General features: G+C 43.4%; 1 protein-coding gene across 5 annotated transcripts in view; it reads right to left on the bottom strand.

Annotated features, from left to right (window-relative positions):
* Positions 1-10147: 10147 nt before the first annotated feature.
* The window catches only part of pard3ba (par-3 family cell polarity regulator beta a), a 221625-nt gene continuing 217241 nt past the window's right edge, over positions 10148-14531 (bottom strand). For 2 of the 5 annotated variants that reach the window (XM_061803669.1, XM_061803678.1), the window contains one exon: positions 10150-11597. In XM_061803669.1, the coding sequence (XP_061659653.1) occupies positions 11249-11597 (349 nt within the window). In that variant the 3' untranslated portion in view covers positions 10150-11248. Of the gene's footprint in view, positions 11598-14531 lie in introns of all 5 variants that reach the window. The other 3 variants (XM_061803697.1, XM_061803688.1, XM_061803714.1) reach the window with 3 other exon arrangements.

The raw sequence follows: 14531 nt of genomic DNA, 5'->3' as shown, positions 1-14531 counted from the left end.
AATTTGATGGGTTCTTCTTCTGAATATCAGTATTAGTGAGGTATACACTTTTAAGTATTTAAACTGTGAAAAGAAGTGAGAAGTGAAAAAAAACCTGTACTTGTGTACTTGGTTACTGCTTTTACAAAGGAGATGACCAACACAACACAGCATAATATACACATAGCTACATTATCATGTGATTCCCTTCCACTAAAACAGATGTCTGGAGTTGTAACAAAACTGAAGTAGTTGTAGTATGGCGCCAAAATGTATCCAGACTTTCAAAAAATATAAAAAAAACAATCATAAAAGAACAAATACAAGAAGCTAGGCTAACATTTTACATATCTGCTGATAACATTGCAGTGGCAAATTCTTTTTGCCATATTTACCACAGCAAATTAATTGTGACACTCCTTATACAAAGACTCAACACAATCACTTGCTCCACTATTTGTGTCCAGCAGAGCTTCCACATTGGATTTTGTTACATTTTACTTTAAAACACAGACTGCATGGATTGGCCAAACATGGTGTTGACGACACAGATATGGACTCCTCATCGTGAATATTGAAAAGGTTTTACATTTCCGATTGCCGGCCGCAACTGCAAACCAAGCAGAACGGGGCTAAAAATCACCCTGAACACATCTCACACCACATGATCAGTGCTCAGAAAAGAGACATCCAAAATTGGGCCTCTGCTGACTTTGCACAGAAAGGACAAAATTATTGTTACGCGTGTAACCTGCTGAAGTAATTTTTAAATATGATCCAGCTAACAAGCAAACTGCAATGATAACCTCCTCAATAGAGGTAGCGTGTGTTTTCAAAGTACAGATGCATGGTTGTGGAAGCAGCATCACTGGAGAAAGCTTCTTATATGGCGAGCAGGACATTTTGCACTAATGAATTTAGAAGCTGTGTGTTCGTGTGGATGTGTGTGTGTGTGTGTGTGTGTGTGGTGTGTGTGTGTGTGTGTGTGTGTGTGTGTGTTTTGAGAGATAGAACACAGAGATCTAATGGGTGCTCGGCTCATATTCAGCAGGCTGTTTGGCATACCCTGGAAGGAATGCGTGGATGGATTACACTCCTGGCTCTGATGCTGACTATACAATGAGACTCTTCTTTGTCTTCAACCGTATCTATCTATCTTAGCAAAATGAAAAACACGAGGGCAGAATCCCAGGTCTGTTTTTCTCCTTTGTTTTTAGCACCTTCCAGTAATATATTGGAGACATGCATGTTAACACATATTTTTGAGATGCGGGGGGAAAACGGAGTGCCTGGCTGGGCCGGGATTTGAACGCCAGTCCTCAGAACTGTGAGGCCAATGGTCTAACCCAGGGGTGTCAAACTCGTTTTTATCGCGGGCCACATTGTAGTTATGGTTTCTCTCAGACAGCCATTACGACTGAAACCATGAAAATCTTGAATTGATCCACCATATTTACACATAAAATTTATCACCTACTTTTGGAATCAGAAATCAAAGGAAATGTTTTTTCAACTATTTTGATGTTTGGTAACACAAAAATGCTTGCAATATCCCAATGTCATCATTAAGGATATGATAATTTTAAATTTTGATACAGATTTGAACGAAAATCATGAAAGTTGATACACATGATATGCCGTCGTGGGGCACAAAAAATCATGTGGTGGGCCGCATCGGGCCCCTGGGCTTTGAGTTTGACAGGTGTGTTCTAACCAGTCCAACCACTGTGATATCTATCTATCTATCTATCTATCTATCTATCTATCTATCTATCTATCTATCTATCTATCTATCTATCTATCTATCTATCTATCTATCTATCTATCTATCTATCTATCTATCTATCTATCTATCATCTATCTATCTATCTATCTATCTATCTATCTATCTATCTATATCTATCTATCTATCTATCTATCTATCTATCTATCTATCTATCTAGCTGCATTAACATAACTACCCATCCATCTTGTACCGCTTATCTGTGTCAGCTTGTGAGGGCAGTAGCTTTAGCGGGGATGCCCAGACTTCCCTTTCCCCAGCCTTCATCCTTCATCCAGCTCTTCTAGTGGGATCCGGAGGCATTCACAGGCCAGCCAAGAGATGTAGTCCCTCCAGTGTGTCCTGAGTCTTCCCCATGGTCTCCTTATGGTGGGGCATGCCCGCAACACCTCACCTGGGAGGCGTCTGGGAGGCATTTGAATCAGATGTCACAGCCACCTCATCTGGCTCCTCTCAATGCGGACTCTGAGTCACCCCAGGATTACCAAGCTCCTCACCCAATCTCTAAGGAAGAGCCCGGACACCCTGAAGAGGAAACTCATTTTTGCTGTTCGTACCCACCACTCCAGTGAAAGTTGGAGATCACGGCTTGACGAAACCAAGAGAACCACATCTACTGGAAAAACTCAAGATGCAATATGGAGGTCACCAAACCGGATTCTCCATGTCTTGGTTGAGCCAAGAGTTTCTGTACATAATGTTATTTTAAGAACAGAGGATTAGAGTTAGTAGTCGTTATTAAAGGGTAGCCTTTACGGAGTCCAAGTTTCAACAGAAATTAGTCCAACTTACTGCCGTCACTGCGGAGCAAACTCGTATAGCAACAGAACAGCTCATATCAGGGGGTTTGGGTTTGGGTTTCCCACACTCCCAAAGAACACCCAACAGGACTCCCAGATGGTCAAATGCCTTTTCCAATTCCATAAAACACATGTAGACTGGTTGGGAGAACTCCCATGCATCCTCGTGGACTTTGCTGAAAGTGTAGAGCTGGTCCACTGTTCCAAGACCAGGAGGAAAACCACATTTCTCACCCTAAACCTGAGACTTCCCCATGGGCCCTCCACTCCAGTACCCCTGAATAGACTTTACCAGGGAGGATGAGGAGCGTGATCCTCCTGTAGATGGAACACACCCTCTGGTTCCCCTTCTGAAAAAGGGGGATCACCACTCCAGTCTGCCAACCCAGAGGCACTGTTCCCGAAGTACAGGTGATGTTGCAGAGGTGTGTCAACCAGTACAGCCCCACAACATCCCAAGCCATTCGGAATTCTGGTTGAATCTCATCCACCCTCAGGGCCTTGCCACTGAGAGGCTTTTAAACGACCATGGTGACCTCAACCCCAGATACAGGAGAGCCCACCTCAGAGAACCCAGACTCTGCTTCCTCATGGAAAGATGTGTCAGTGGAATTGAGGAGGTCTTTGAAGTATTCTCCCCACCGATTCACAATGTCTCAAGTCAAGGTCAGCAGGACACCATCTTCACTATACACAGTGTTGATGATGCACTGCTTCCTCCTCCTGAGATGCCGAACAGTGGACCAGAATTTCCTGTAAGACGTCTTGAAGTTGTTTTCCATAGCCTCACCAAACTCCTCCTATACCTGGGGTTTTCCCTCAGCAATTACCAAAGCTGCACTCCGCTTGGCCAACCGGTACACACCAGCTGTCTCGGGAGTCACACTCACCAAAAAGGCCAGATGGGACTCCATCTCCAACTTGAAGGCATCACTCACTGTTGGTGTTCACCAACCTGTTTGGGGATTGCCACCACGACAGAAACCGACCAGCTTATGGCCACAGCTTCAGTCGGCTGCCTCACCATTGGAGGCGCAGAACATGGTCCACTTGGACTCAATGTCCCCCGCCTTCCCCGGAACATGAGTAAAGTTCTGTCGGAGCTGGGAATTAAAACTCCTTTTGACAGGGGATTCTGCCAGCCATTCCCAGCAGACGCTCACAATATGTTTGGGTGTGGCACGTTGGACTGGCATCTTCTCCCACCATCGGACCACCTTTTGATGATCAGTTGATAGCTCCACCCCTTTCTTCACCGGAATGTCCAAGGCATACAGCTACAAGTCCAATGACACGGCCACAAGGTCGATCATCGAACTGTGACCTAATGTGTCCTGGTTACAAGTGCACATGTGGACACCTTTATACCTGAACATAGTGTCCGTTGTGGACAATCCAATAATGAACATGGAAGTCCATAAACAGAACACCACTTGGGCTGTGATCGGGGTGGGGGGGCTGTTCTTCCCAATCACGCCCTTCAAGATCTCACTGTCATTGCCCACGTGAGAATTGTAGTCTCCCAGCAGAATGATTGAGTCCCCAGCAGGAGCGTTGTCCAGCACTCCATCTAAGAGATCTAAAAAGGGTGGGTACTCTGAACTGTTGTTTGGTGTATAGGCATAAACAACAGTCAGGACCTGTCTCCCCGCCTGAAGGCGGAAGGAGGCTACCATCTCGTCCAACAGGGTGAACTGCTATGGACAGTCACAGAACCTCGGGAGGGCAATAAGTACCTCTACATACGAAGGCTCTACTAACGAAAGATCCAGGTGATGAAAAGCCTCCGCGGAAAATTTTTGTCTCTAGTTACCAAAGAAATTCAGGATATGAAAGGGAAAAAATGGCGCTAGATTCCTCTGAATGTAAACATTCTGTACTGTTTCTTGGTTTGAAAGTGATGCAATAGAGCTGCTCTCCCACTGGCCACCACAGAAGCAGCTTTCTGGCATCACATTGACTAGAAGGGATGTCAATCTTCAACTATGACATCCTGTCTCTTGGTATGTGTGGCGCAATAGAGCAGATCCCCCTATTGGCTATCAAGCAGCATCTTCCTGGCATTGCATCCCTCCATTGGCTAAGAGCGATATCAATCTTTTTTTTTTTCTGATGGGGAGGATGCTAAGCTTTGCCCATGATGCACTCCCTGGATTTTCATCACCGACTCCATTGTCATACACTCGTGGACACTTGGACTGTACAACTTCCCAGATTTATTCATTTTTTTCACCGTGGGCCCCAAGAAATTGATGACTAGCGCCAGTGAGGAGAAGAAGAGAGTTGTTTTGTCCATTAAAACAAAACAAGAAAAAAAAAATTGAAATATGAAAAAGACATTTGTGCATGTGGCTTCATGCTGCTTCTGCTCGACTTGAGAGGTTCAAAGTGGAGGTTGAACCTGAAGTTGAGGAAATTGTATCGGTGGGAAAGGCTGAGGAGGACATCGATGAGTTGGTCCAGGAGCACCTCAAGGATCTTTCGACGGAGAAGCTGGAGACGATGCAACACACGACAATGCAGGACCAGTTTTCGGCGGTGAGGAGGAGGCAGCCTCTATTCCTTAAGGTTACGAAACGACTTCCAGAACGAATTAATTTTGTACGTACCACTGTATACCCACTCCTGCTTGGTGCCTTTCACCGTGGGTAACTCCAAAGTTGTACAGAGTCCAACCCCCCACAAGAGGACTGGTACCAGAGCCCAAGTGGTGTGTGGAGGGATGTTCGACTATAAAAAGAGTTCAGAGGCAAAAGCAGATTTATGTATTATGTAAATCAAAGAATCTACAGAAACAAAAAAAATGGATATATCTGATTTTGTGTCTGAACTCTTCATATCTAGTCTGAACTTCTCATCCTTACACACCAGCTCAGGCCCCTCCCTGCCAAAGAGGTGATATTCCATGTTCCAAGAGCCATTTTCTGTAGTCGGAGATCTCTCCACTCCACCCTACACCTATGGCCCCTCACACAGGTGGTGAGCTCATGGGAAAAGGGGACCCACGTTACTCTTTCGGAGTGTGCCTCGCCAAGCCACATGGGTCACCCAGGCCAGGCCACCAGGAGCTCGGCTTCAAGCCCCACCTCCAGTCCTGGCTCCAGAGGGGCCCCTGGTGACCCACGTGTAGGGAAAGAAAACTTAGATCCATTATTTTTATTCAACATGGGGGTTTATGGAGGCGTGTTTTGTCTGGTCCTTCATCTAGGACCTGTTTGCCAAGGATGACCCTAAAAGACAACTTAGCTCCAAGGATCATTTGGACACACAAAACCCTCCACCAGGATAAGGTGACGGCACCCATGTCACAGTTACATCAACATAAACCAAGAACCTAAATATTAGTGTTAAGTCAGAAACTTAGTGCAGAACCCACATGACAACACAGTGCAGTAAGTACCTAAACAAAAATAAGCACAATATTCCCAGTACACTGCTCTAAAGACTCTTAACTGATAGATTCATACTCTATATGGATGGATGCCAATTGGGCTCCATGAAGACTAATGTGAGCATGCATGCGTGTATGAAAATGTGAAAGTTCTGTAAGTAGCTGTTTGATATTGGGGGCACACACACACGCACATACATACGCACACACACTTATAAATGACTGCAAACTGGAAAGTCTGGTGTAGTCATTGAGATTTCTGATGGAAAGTCAATCAAGTGGTCAAAGATAATTTTAGGACGAGTGTGGAAGTTTGTGATGCATGTCAAACTAGCACAGTGTTGAGGGTGGTGTCAACAACACAAAGACAGGCACAAAGTGAAGACCCTTTATAAGACATGGAAAGTAAGGAGTACGTAATTTCACTTGGGCCTCTCTATGGCGCTCTATAAGTGGGCCAGTAGGGACACATTACACCCACAGCAACCCAACACTTGTGACATCCACTCCACCCCCTGACCACCAAGGTAAACACCTGACATCTGCATGAAAAGGGCACCAATTTCACAGTGATCAGATACTTGCCAGTAATATCCGGACTGTGTGTGTATACAGTAGGTGTTTCATTAACACAACAGCGAATGTGACAGGTGTGTGGATGACAGACAGAAATCCAGACATTTTGGTTCACCTGCACATTAGATAATGCAGTACCATACATTTCGCTGCGTCTCATTGGCCCGTTTCATTGTTGCATGCTTCTTTTCTTTGGCTGTGTGTGTGAGGTGCTCTAAGCTTGATGGAACGGGTCTGGTGAGTGGGGGTCACAGACATCAGCTGTTCCTCTCGGGCTGCATCGCAAATTGGCGAACAGGGCATCAGGCTTATTGTGCACACTTTTCTTTGAGGCACAAAAAGAAAGCTGAGAGGCTTACAGGAGAGACCTAGGAAGTTGACTGGAAGTTTTCGATGCCTGGAACTAACAGAAAAGGCTACAAAAAACTTGGGGGGGAGGGGGGGAGTGAACAACGTCACTCCGATGACCACCGATGACTGGCAACACAGATTAACTGCACTGCTAACATGCTATCAAGAAGGGATGCCAAATGTCATAACAATGGACAGTCAGACATTTTCCACACACCAGCAAGCGATTCACAAATCATCATTGTCATATTGCACAACTATGGCATCACCTTAGAAAGGGTTGCAGGTGAGGTTGGCCATGTTACCATGGTGACAGTTGGTGAAAAAAATGAGTTGTGGGCGACCCGGAGCCAGTCGGCAACATTGCTTTTATGGGTAAAGCTACAACCCCCCCCCCCCCCCCCCAAAAAAAAAAAAAAAAAGAAACACGACAAGATGTGAAAATTGAGCTTTTAAACAAAGCGCAAGGTGAGAAACCAAAGAATATTGCACAGGATATGAAATCGTTTCTAATATCAGGCCAAGTGTAGAAATCCAATTTCACAGCTGGTGAACAATATCAAACAAACATGGTGGCTGAAGGAGTACCCTCAAAGTCGAGTGAGGAACCACAGCAGACCTGAAAGTGGATGAAGTGTGTGATGAGCAGGTTAGTTGGCAAGAGTAATTAATAACGAGACCAATCTCCATATTTGGGCACATTAGCCGCCAGGTATTCCCTTGGCCTCATCTGGACCTCAAGGTGGGGACGAGGGGGCTTTTTAATGAACTGTATAATTAAACGAGAAGGCCCGCTCGGCCCATTTTGGCCACGGTGGTTCTGACACTTTATCAATAGCTGAATTGAAATCAGTAGCAGAAGGTGAAGGACAGAAGGACAGCAGGCCAACATGGTAGAATGTGCCTTGAATGAAGAAAATGAACCAAAACAAAAGCAAAGCAAAGAGGTCGAGGTCACTGTGGGTGCTCTTCCGGAATTTTATTGTGGATTTTTGAGGCTGGGTCATCCCAACGTGTGCTCTGCACATATCCTACTCCACCTGTCTCTGTGCTGGGAACTGTGCGAGGCAGAGATAAATGCTTCAACCCACCACTGTGGCCTCCCTGGAGCATGCGGTTTGATTGTCACATGCTAACAAGGCAAAGTGTTGGATCGAAGTCTTTCACAACAAGGCAAGCAAGGCAGAAGCAAGGCCACCAGGGAAGCATCGTCTTGTTCCATCTTTTTTGGAATCCCAAGGTGTGCTATTTAACCATGCAACTACTGCTGGAACATGAAAAGGAAGCACAACTATTCAACAAGAATTTAAATTCTACCTGAATTTTGTCGTTAACCGTCATGCATTATTCATCAAGGAAAAGGAAAAGAAAGTGTGACAAACAAACATTGGATATGCACCAATTCCATCCATCCATTTTCTGAGCCGCTTATCCTCAGGAGAGCCGGGGGAGCGCTGGAGCAAAACCCAGCTATCATCGAGCAGGAGGTGGGGTACACCCTGAACTGGTTGACAGCCAATTGGAGGGCACATGGAGACAGACAGCAGTTGCACTCACAATCACACTTAGGGACTATTTAGAGTCTCCAATGAATGCATGTTTTTGGGATGAGGGAGGAAACCGGAGTGCCCGGAGAAAATCCACACAGGCACGGGGAGAACATGCAAACTCTACTCAGGCAGGGCCAGGATTTGAACCCCGGTCCACAGAACTGCGAGGCCGATGCTCTAACCACTTGGCCCACCGATGGAACAACATTTAATATTTCATAAGTAACAAAACTTTAAAATCACATCTGAAGTGGACCAAAAACAGGTTTCTACATTGGTGAGTGTGGGTGTAATATGATCAAAGTTTCTAGTCCTTGTCAAAAGATTTGCTGCAGTGTTTTGTGCTACCTGCAGGTTTTTAATACTATTCAGGAAGATCAGAAAGCAGCCTGTTCAAATTGAGAAATGTACACATTCATGGACCATGATCTCTGCGTCACTAGTAGATAGGATATACTGTATCTACATTAATATTACAGAGATGAAAAAAAAAAGTTTTGGTATTACACTGTAATCTTATTTTTAATGAGAGAGTTGAGTCGAATAAAGTTTTTTTGCTTTGCCATTTTGGGTCATGCTAATTTTGTTAAAACTCACGAGCGATGTCCTTAAACAAGTGCTTGTGTCGAGCAAGCCAATAATCAACAGCCAGGTAAAAAGAGGTAAGAGGTAAAAAGTTACAGGACATCCATTATTTAAACTCAACAACCTCCAGATTACAGAAATCACATGAGTTTTAATTGCAAGTATCGTATCTGATAGACAGGTGTTCAAATACTTATTTGGAGCTGTATCACACAAATCATTAAAAAAAATCATACATTTTGGATTTTTCTTTTTAGATTATCTCTCTCACAGTGAACATGCACCTACGATGAAAATTTCAGACCCCTCCATGATTTCTAAATGGGAGAACTTGCAATATAGCAGGGTGTTCAAATAATTATTTTCTTCACTGTATACTGTAAAGACTGAAAAAACAGGGCCAAGTACCAAACTCTGCTGGATTTTGCCAGTAATATTTCAATACTCAGGTCACATTACTATAAATTACATGGTGTGTCATACCGGTACAGGTTTGAAGGTGATCTCGTGGTACTGTATGTTAGGTAGTAAAAATGTATTGATGAAGGTCCACAGTTCATCGCTAGTAAAGTTAATTTGTCCCTTTTGCAAGGGCTGCTTCAGTAGAGTTGTCTGCCTTGAATCTGGACTGAAAAAGTTCAGATCGATTGCTAGAAGCAATATGATCATTAAAATGTTGAGCAATTTTTGCATTTTTTTTTTTAAATAAAGGGTATATTTGACACATACCTACTAAGTAGCTTGCAAATAAGACAAATAGCTACTGTCTCATTCTTGTCAGAATGTAAATGTCCCACCCTTGAAAAGAGGTCATATGTATTCGTTATGATACTTACATTCTGGCAGCCTCAGCAGAATGTATCCATCAATCTATCCATTTTTTGCAGCTCAGTTGGATCTCATCCCAGATGATTTGGGCCAAGAAGCGGGAATACACTTTAGACTGATGGCCATTACATCACAGGAGACATAGATGTACAATGTACCATTCTCATTCATATTCACATGCATGGACAGCTTGAACCTTTCAGATGAACTAATCATTTATTTTAGACCATTTGACAATTGTAGCTTTATTGTCAAAAAGCGTAATACAATAATAAACAGTAAAGCATCATGCAGGGGCATACAGATATATTGACTTTCTAGCGACTTTAATAGATTTTGAACTTCATGTACTAGTTTGAGTTACTTCATGTAAATTAACAGATTTTCCACATGCTGCTGATTATGTAAATTGATGCTTGCCACAACATGGTTGAACAAACAAATACGCCCACAGTTTTTTCCCCCTCATTATTAAGTTCACAATTGCAAGATTTGTGTGCTCTATTTTACCTCGTTTACAAAATGTCAGAGTGCAATTATTCTTCAACAGAAACCTGAGCTAGCTTTGTGATCAAAAATTGGAACAAGGAGACTGTTCGATTGTCTATGTGCTGCTGATGCAGGTTAAAAAGGTAGCGGAATGCCCTCTGTTGGCTTTGAGGGTAATTAAGGACTGATTAAAAAAAAGCCCTCCCTCTCCACAGTAATTATGCCCCTTTCAGGACTAATTTTGCCAATCAGTGCCATCATTATTTCGCAGAGCAAATTGGGCCTTAATCATCAGCTTGGAGGAGATCTAATTGCTGATGATTATTTGGTCCTTATCAGCACACTGGCTACTCGTATCAGTCATCTCGCAGAGTTCATTTATCGGAGATTAGAATGATTTTAAAGTGATGACGAATGATGTATTAGACATATGTGAAATATGCATGTGAGTGAATAAATGAATCACAGTAAAATCATTGTTCACATTTATTTAATCGAAAATGTTGGTATAAAAATGGTGATAAATTAACTGATACACAGTTTATAAAGTCATCCGTAGTCTGCACTTGATCAAACCTTTCACATTTTATTAGAAACACTACATTAACTATTACGACCCTACAACTACTGTTAGTCATTTCATTTGCAAATGTAAATGCTGCTGTAAATGTCTGAACAAAACTATACTTGCAAAAGACAAGTGCCTTTTCCTTGATTATGATTTTTGACAACCTTTGACTCCGGAGAGTCAAAGGAGTACTCGAAAAACATCCTTCCCACTGAAGTCCAGTTTGTTAGAAAATAACTCATGATTCTATGCAAAAAAGCAGCACAAAGTTTGTTCGACATTATAATTCATTTAAATACCCCAGATTTTTAAATACATAAACATGCTTCACATTGCAAATAGTTTGATTTAAACAGCTCCTATCATGGGGTTCTTTTGTTTTGGATCAGGTTGTCTCTCATCTCTGTAGCTGTAGCGCTCTGGGCTGCCGTAACGACCTGGGCTAGCTTGTTGGTAGCTGTCCCCCCTGCTTCCTACAGACTCATAGTAGTGACGCTCTTTGCGGCCAGTATTGGGCGAGGAAGGTCCGTCCTGACCCGTGGCCACACTGTACTGCTGTCCAGCGTGAGATGAGTGAGCGAGGTTGGAGGTCGCTGATTGAGCGATGGACCGACTTTTGTGGCGGTGGTGGTCTTGGTTGTGAACGGGCTCTCTGTGTGCAGGTCTGGAGTGGATCGGGTAATCATATGGGTCCCTCCTGAATGAGACATCAAAGAGCCATTAGCTGAAGTGACCACATTGGGCTGGCCTAGTTTAAATGTGTGTGTGTCAGCTAGAAGTCTCCGGTTACCAGACACAAGCTTGAGAAGATTATGACGTTAAACCAAAAGACCCCCACAACAGGGGTGCCCATACTTTTCTACCCAAAGATGTACTTTTCAAGCAGCCAGCATACTCCCACAGTCATTGCATCTTAAAACAACAGCATTTCTCTTTTAACTTTCTCCATTAATATCGATAGTAAACATAAGCGGCATGTCTAGCTTGTCTTTGCTCTACGTTGTCCAGACTGTGTTGCTAACTAAAGCAGCGGTGGTGGATGCTGTCATTATAAAACACATTAATGGGCTGCGTAAGTACTGTAACATTTGTAATTATGAATTATGAGTGTACGTCTATAAGAGCGGGGAGCGGTGGGGGGGTAAACTAGGAAAAAGAGTGTGGCAGAGCAGCGGTTGGTGTTAGAGAAAGTTCCGTGTGCTGCCTAGAAGAAACCAGTGGCTTCCTCTTTTCATTTTTTACAGTACATATGTGAATTGCGCCATTTGATGTAACAACCAGTCATCCCTCACTCAATAAATCACATTGCAAAATGCCACAAACTGAATAGCTGTATGTTATACTTTGAATTTGCATTGGATTATTATTTTTGTGCGTGCAACGCATAATATCTGGGAAGAGACTGCATCAGCGATGCACAATTGTGCATGCGCGCAGTTTAGAGGGAACATTGGCTGACGTCTTTTTTTTTTCTTCTGACACACCATCCCAGGACCGACCAAGACAACCTGGTCTATCGCGATCGATGCATTGGGCATCTCTGCCCCACAAGAATGAGGTAGACAAGGTAAGTGGAGGGTGCAAGATGCTCACTGCTGTAGAATTAAAAATAATGAATGTATTGAGTCACATAAGGCTTGCTGGGGATTTGGTAACGCTAACTCCCCTACAAACAATTGCTCCCACCTCCACTTGTTCTCCTGTCTTGTTAAAGTGTCACAGCAGTCACCACCTGTTGACTAGCCAATTAGAATGCCTCACTCACCACAGAGTAGCTCGTGATTTAGGGTAACTTCAGCCTTCCCTTCAGGATATTCCTGGACTATGGTGATCTGGATGGCTAAACAAGTGTGTGTGTTTGTGTTTTGACCACGCAAACAGAGTGTAACACACAGGTGGTCCCAGGACGGAACAGTGCTGCTTTGTCTGTCAGCAGAGGCATAGTTACAAACGACAAATACACCGCTGTAACTCAATTTAAGGAATGTTAAGCCCTGTTTCAACCAGGATGTACACTTTGGTACAAAATGTATTTATTTAAATAAATTGGGGTGAAAACCCAAATATATGCCTGATGAGCACTTTGGAAAATAGACAGATTATTTTTTTGAAAACCCAACAACCATAGTCAGTCAGTTCACATCGCAAAAAAACAAACAAAAAACCTAAACCAAATTATGAATAGATTACATCAATTGTAATAAAACCTTAAATGCATTCAATACCTCTGTCAGAGTTGGATTACCACAACAAAAGAGAATTCTATTGTAAACCAAATTCTTGTGGCAAGTATACACTTCCATTGTTGGAACATCAGGGCCGTTTTTAGATTAGATAGATGAGCGAGAGAGAAAGAGAGAGAGAGAGAGAGAGAGTGAGAGAGAGATTGAGAGAGAGAGAGTGAGTGTGTGTGTGTGCAACATATCCTGAACATGGGTGGTGTGTGTGTGTGTGTGCATGACAGGAGTGACAGTGCACTGCATGTGCCCCCAGGAAATTCAGTCTTTTTCAGTAGTTGAGGACACCTGCCAGTAGTACCGCTAGCCCTAACTAACTCTAACCCGTAAACCTATGTTACTCAGCTACATCATATTCATCACCCATCCATTTTCTGCCCTGCTTATCCTCTCTAGGGTCATGTACGTGCTGGACCCTATTCCAGGTACAGTGAAGAAAATAAGTACAGTATTTGAACACCCTGCTATATTCCAAGTTCTCCCACTTAGAAATCATGGAGGGGATCTGATATTTTCATTGTCGGTGCATGTCCACTGTGAGATACAATCTAAAAAGAAAAATCCAGAAATCACAATGTATGATTTTTTTAAACGATTTATTTTGTGTGATATAGCTGCAAATAAGTATTTGAACACCTGAGAAAACCAACGTTAATATTTGGTACAGGAGCCTTTGTTTGCAATAACATAGGTCAAACCTTTCCTGTAGTTGTTCACCAGGTTTGCACACACTACAGGAGGGATTTTGGCCCACTCCTCCACACAGATCTTCTCTAGATCAGACAGGTTTCTGGGCTGTCGCTGAGAAACACGGAGTTTCTCCAACGATTTTCTATTGGGTTTAGGTCTGGAGACTGGCTCGGCCACGCCAGAACCTTGATATGCTTCTTACGGAGCCACTCCTTGGTTTAGCTGGCTGTGTGCTTTGGGTCATTGTCATGTTGAAAGACACAGCTATGACCCATCTTCAATGCTCTGACTGAGGGAAAGAGGTTGTTCCCCAAAATCTCACAATACATGGCCATGGTCATCCTCTCCTTAATACAGCGCAGTCGTCCTGTCCCATGTGCAGAAAACCCCCCCCAAAGGATGATGCTACCATCCCCATGCTTCACGGTAGGTATGATGTTCTTGGGATGGAACTCATCATTCATCTTCCTCCGAACACAGTTAATGGAATTATGACCAAAAAGTTCAATTTTGGTCTCATCTGACCACAAAACTTTCTCCCATGACTCCTGTGCATCATCCAAAAGGTCATTGGCAAACTTAAGACGAGTTTTGGCATGTGCTGGTTAAAGTCGTCCAGGGTGGATGCAGGAGCTCCCTAGAGCTACATTTACATCCCCAAAATCAAAACCCTCACCATTACTTATCCTCTAATCCTGCAACCA

Source organism: Syngnathoides biaculeatus, chromosome 2 (genome assembly GCF_019802595.1).
Source record: "Syngnathoides biaculeatus isolate LvHL_M chromosome 2, ASM1980259v1, whole genome shotgun sequence".
Taxonomy (NCBI): domain Eukaryota; kingdom Metazoa; phylum Chordata; class Actinopteri; order Syngnathiformes; family Syngnathidae; genus Syngnathoides; species Syngnathoides biaculeatus.
This window is presented reverse-complemented; position numbering and strand designations above follow the sequence as displayed.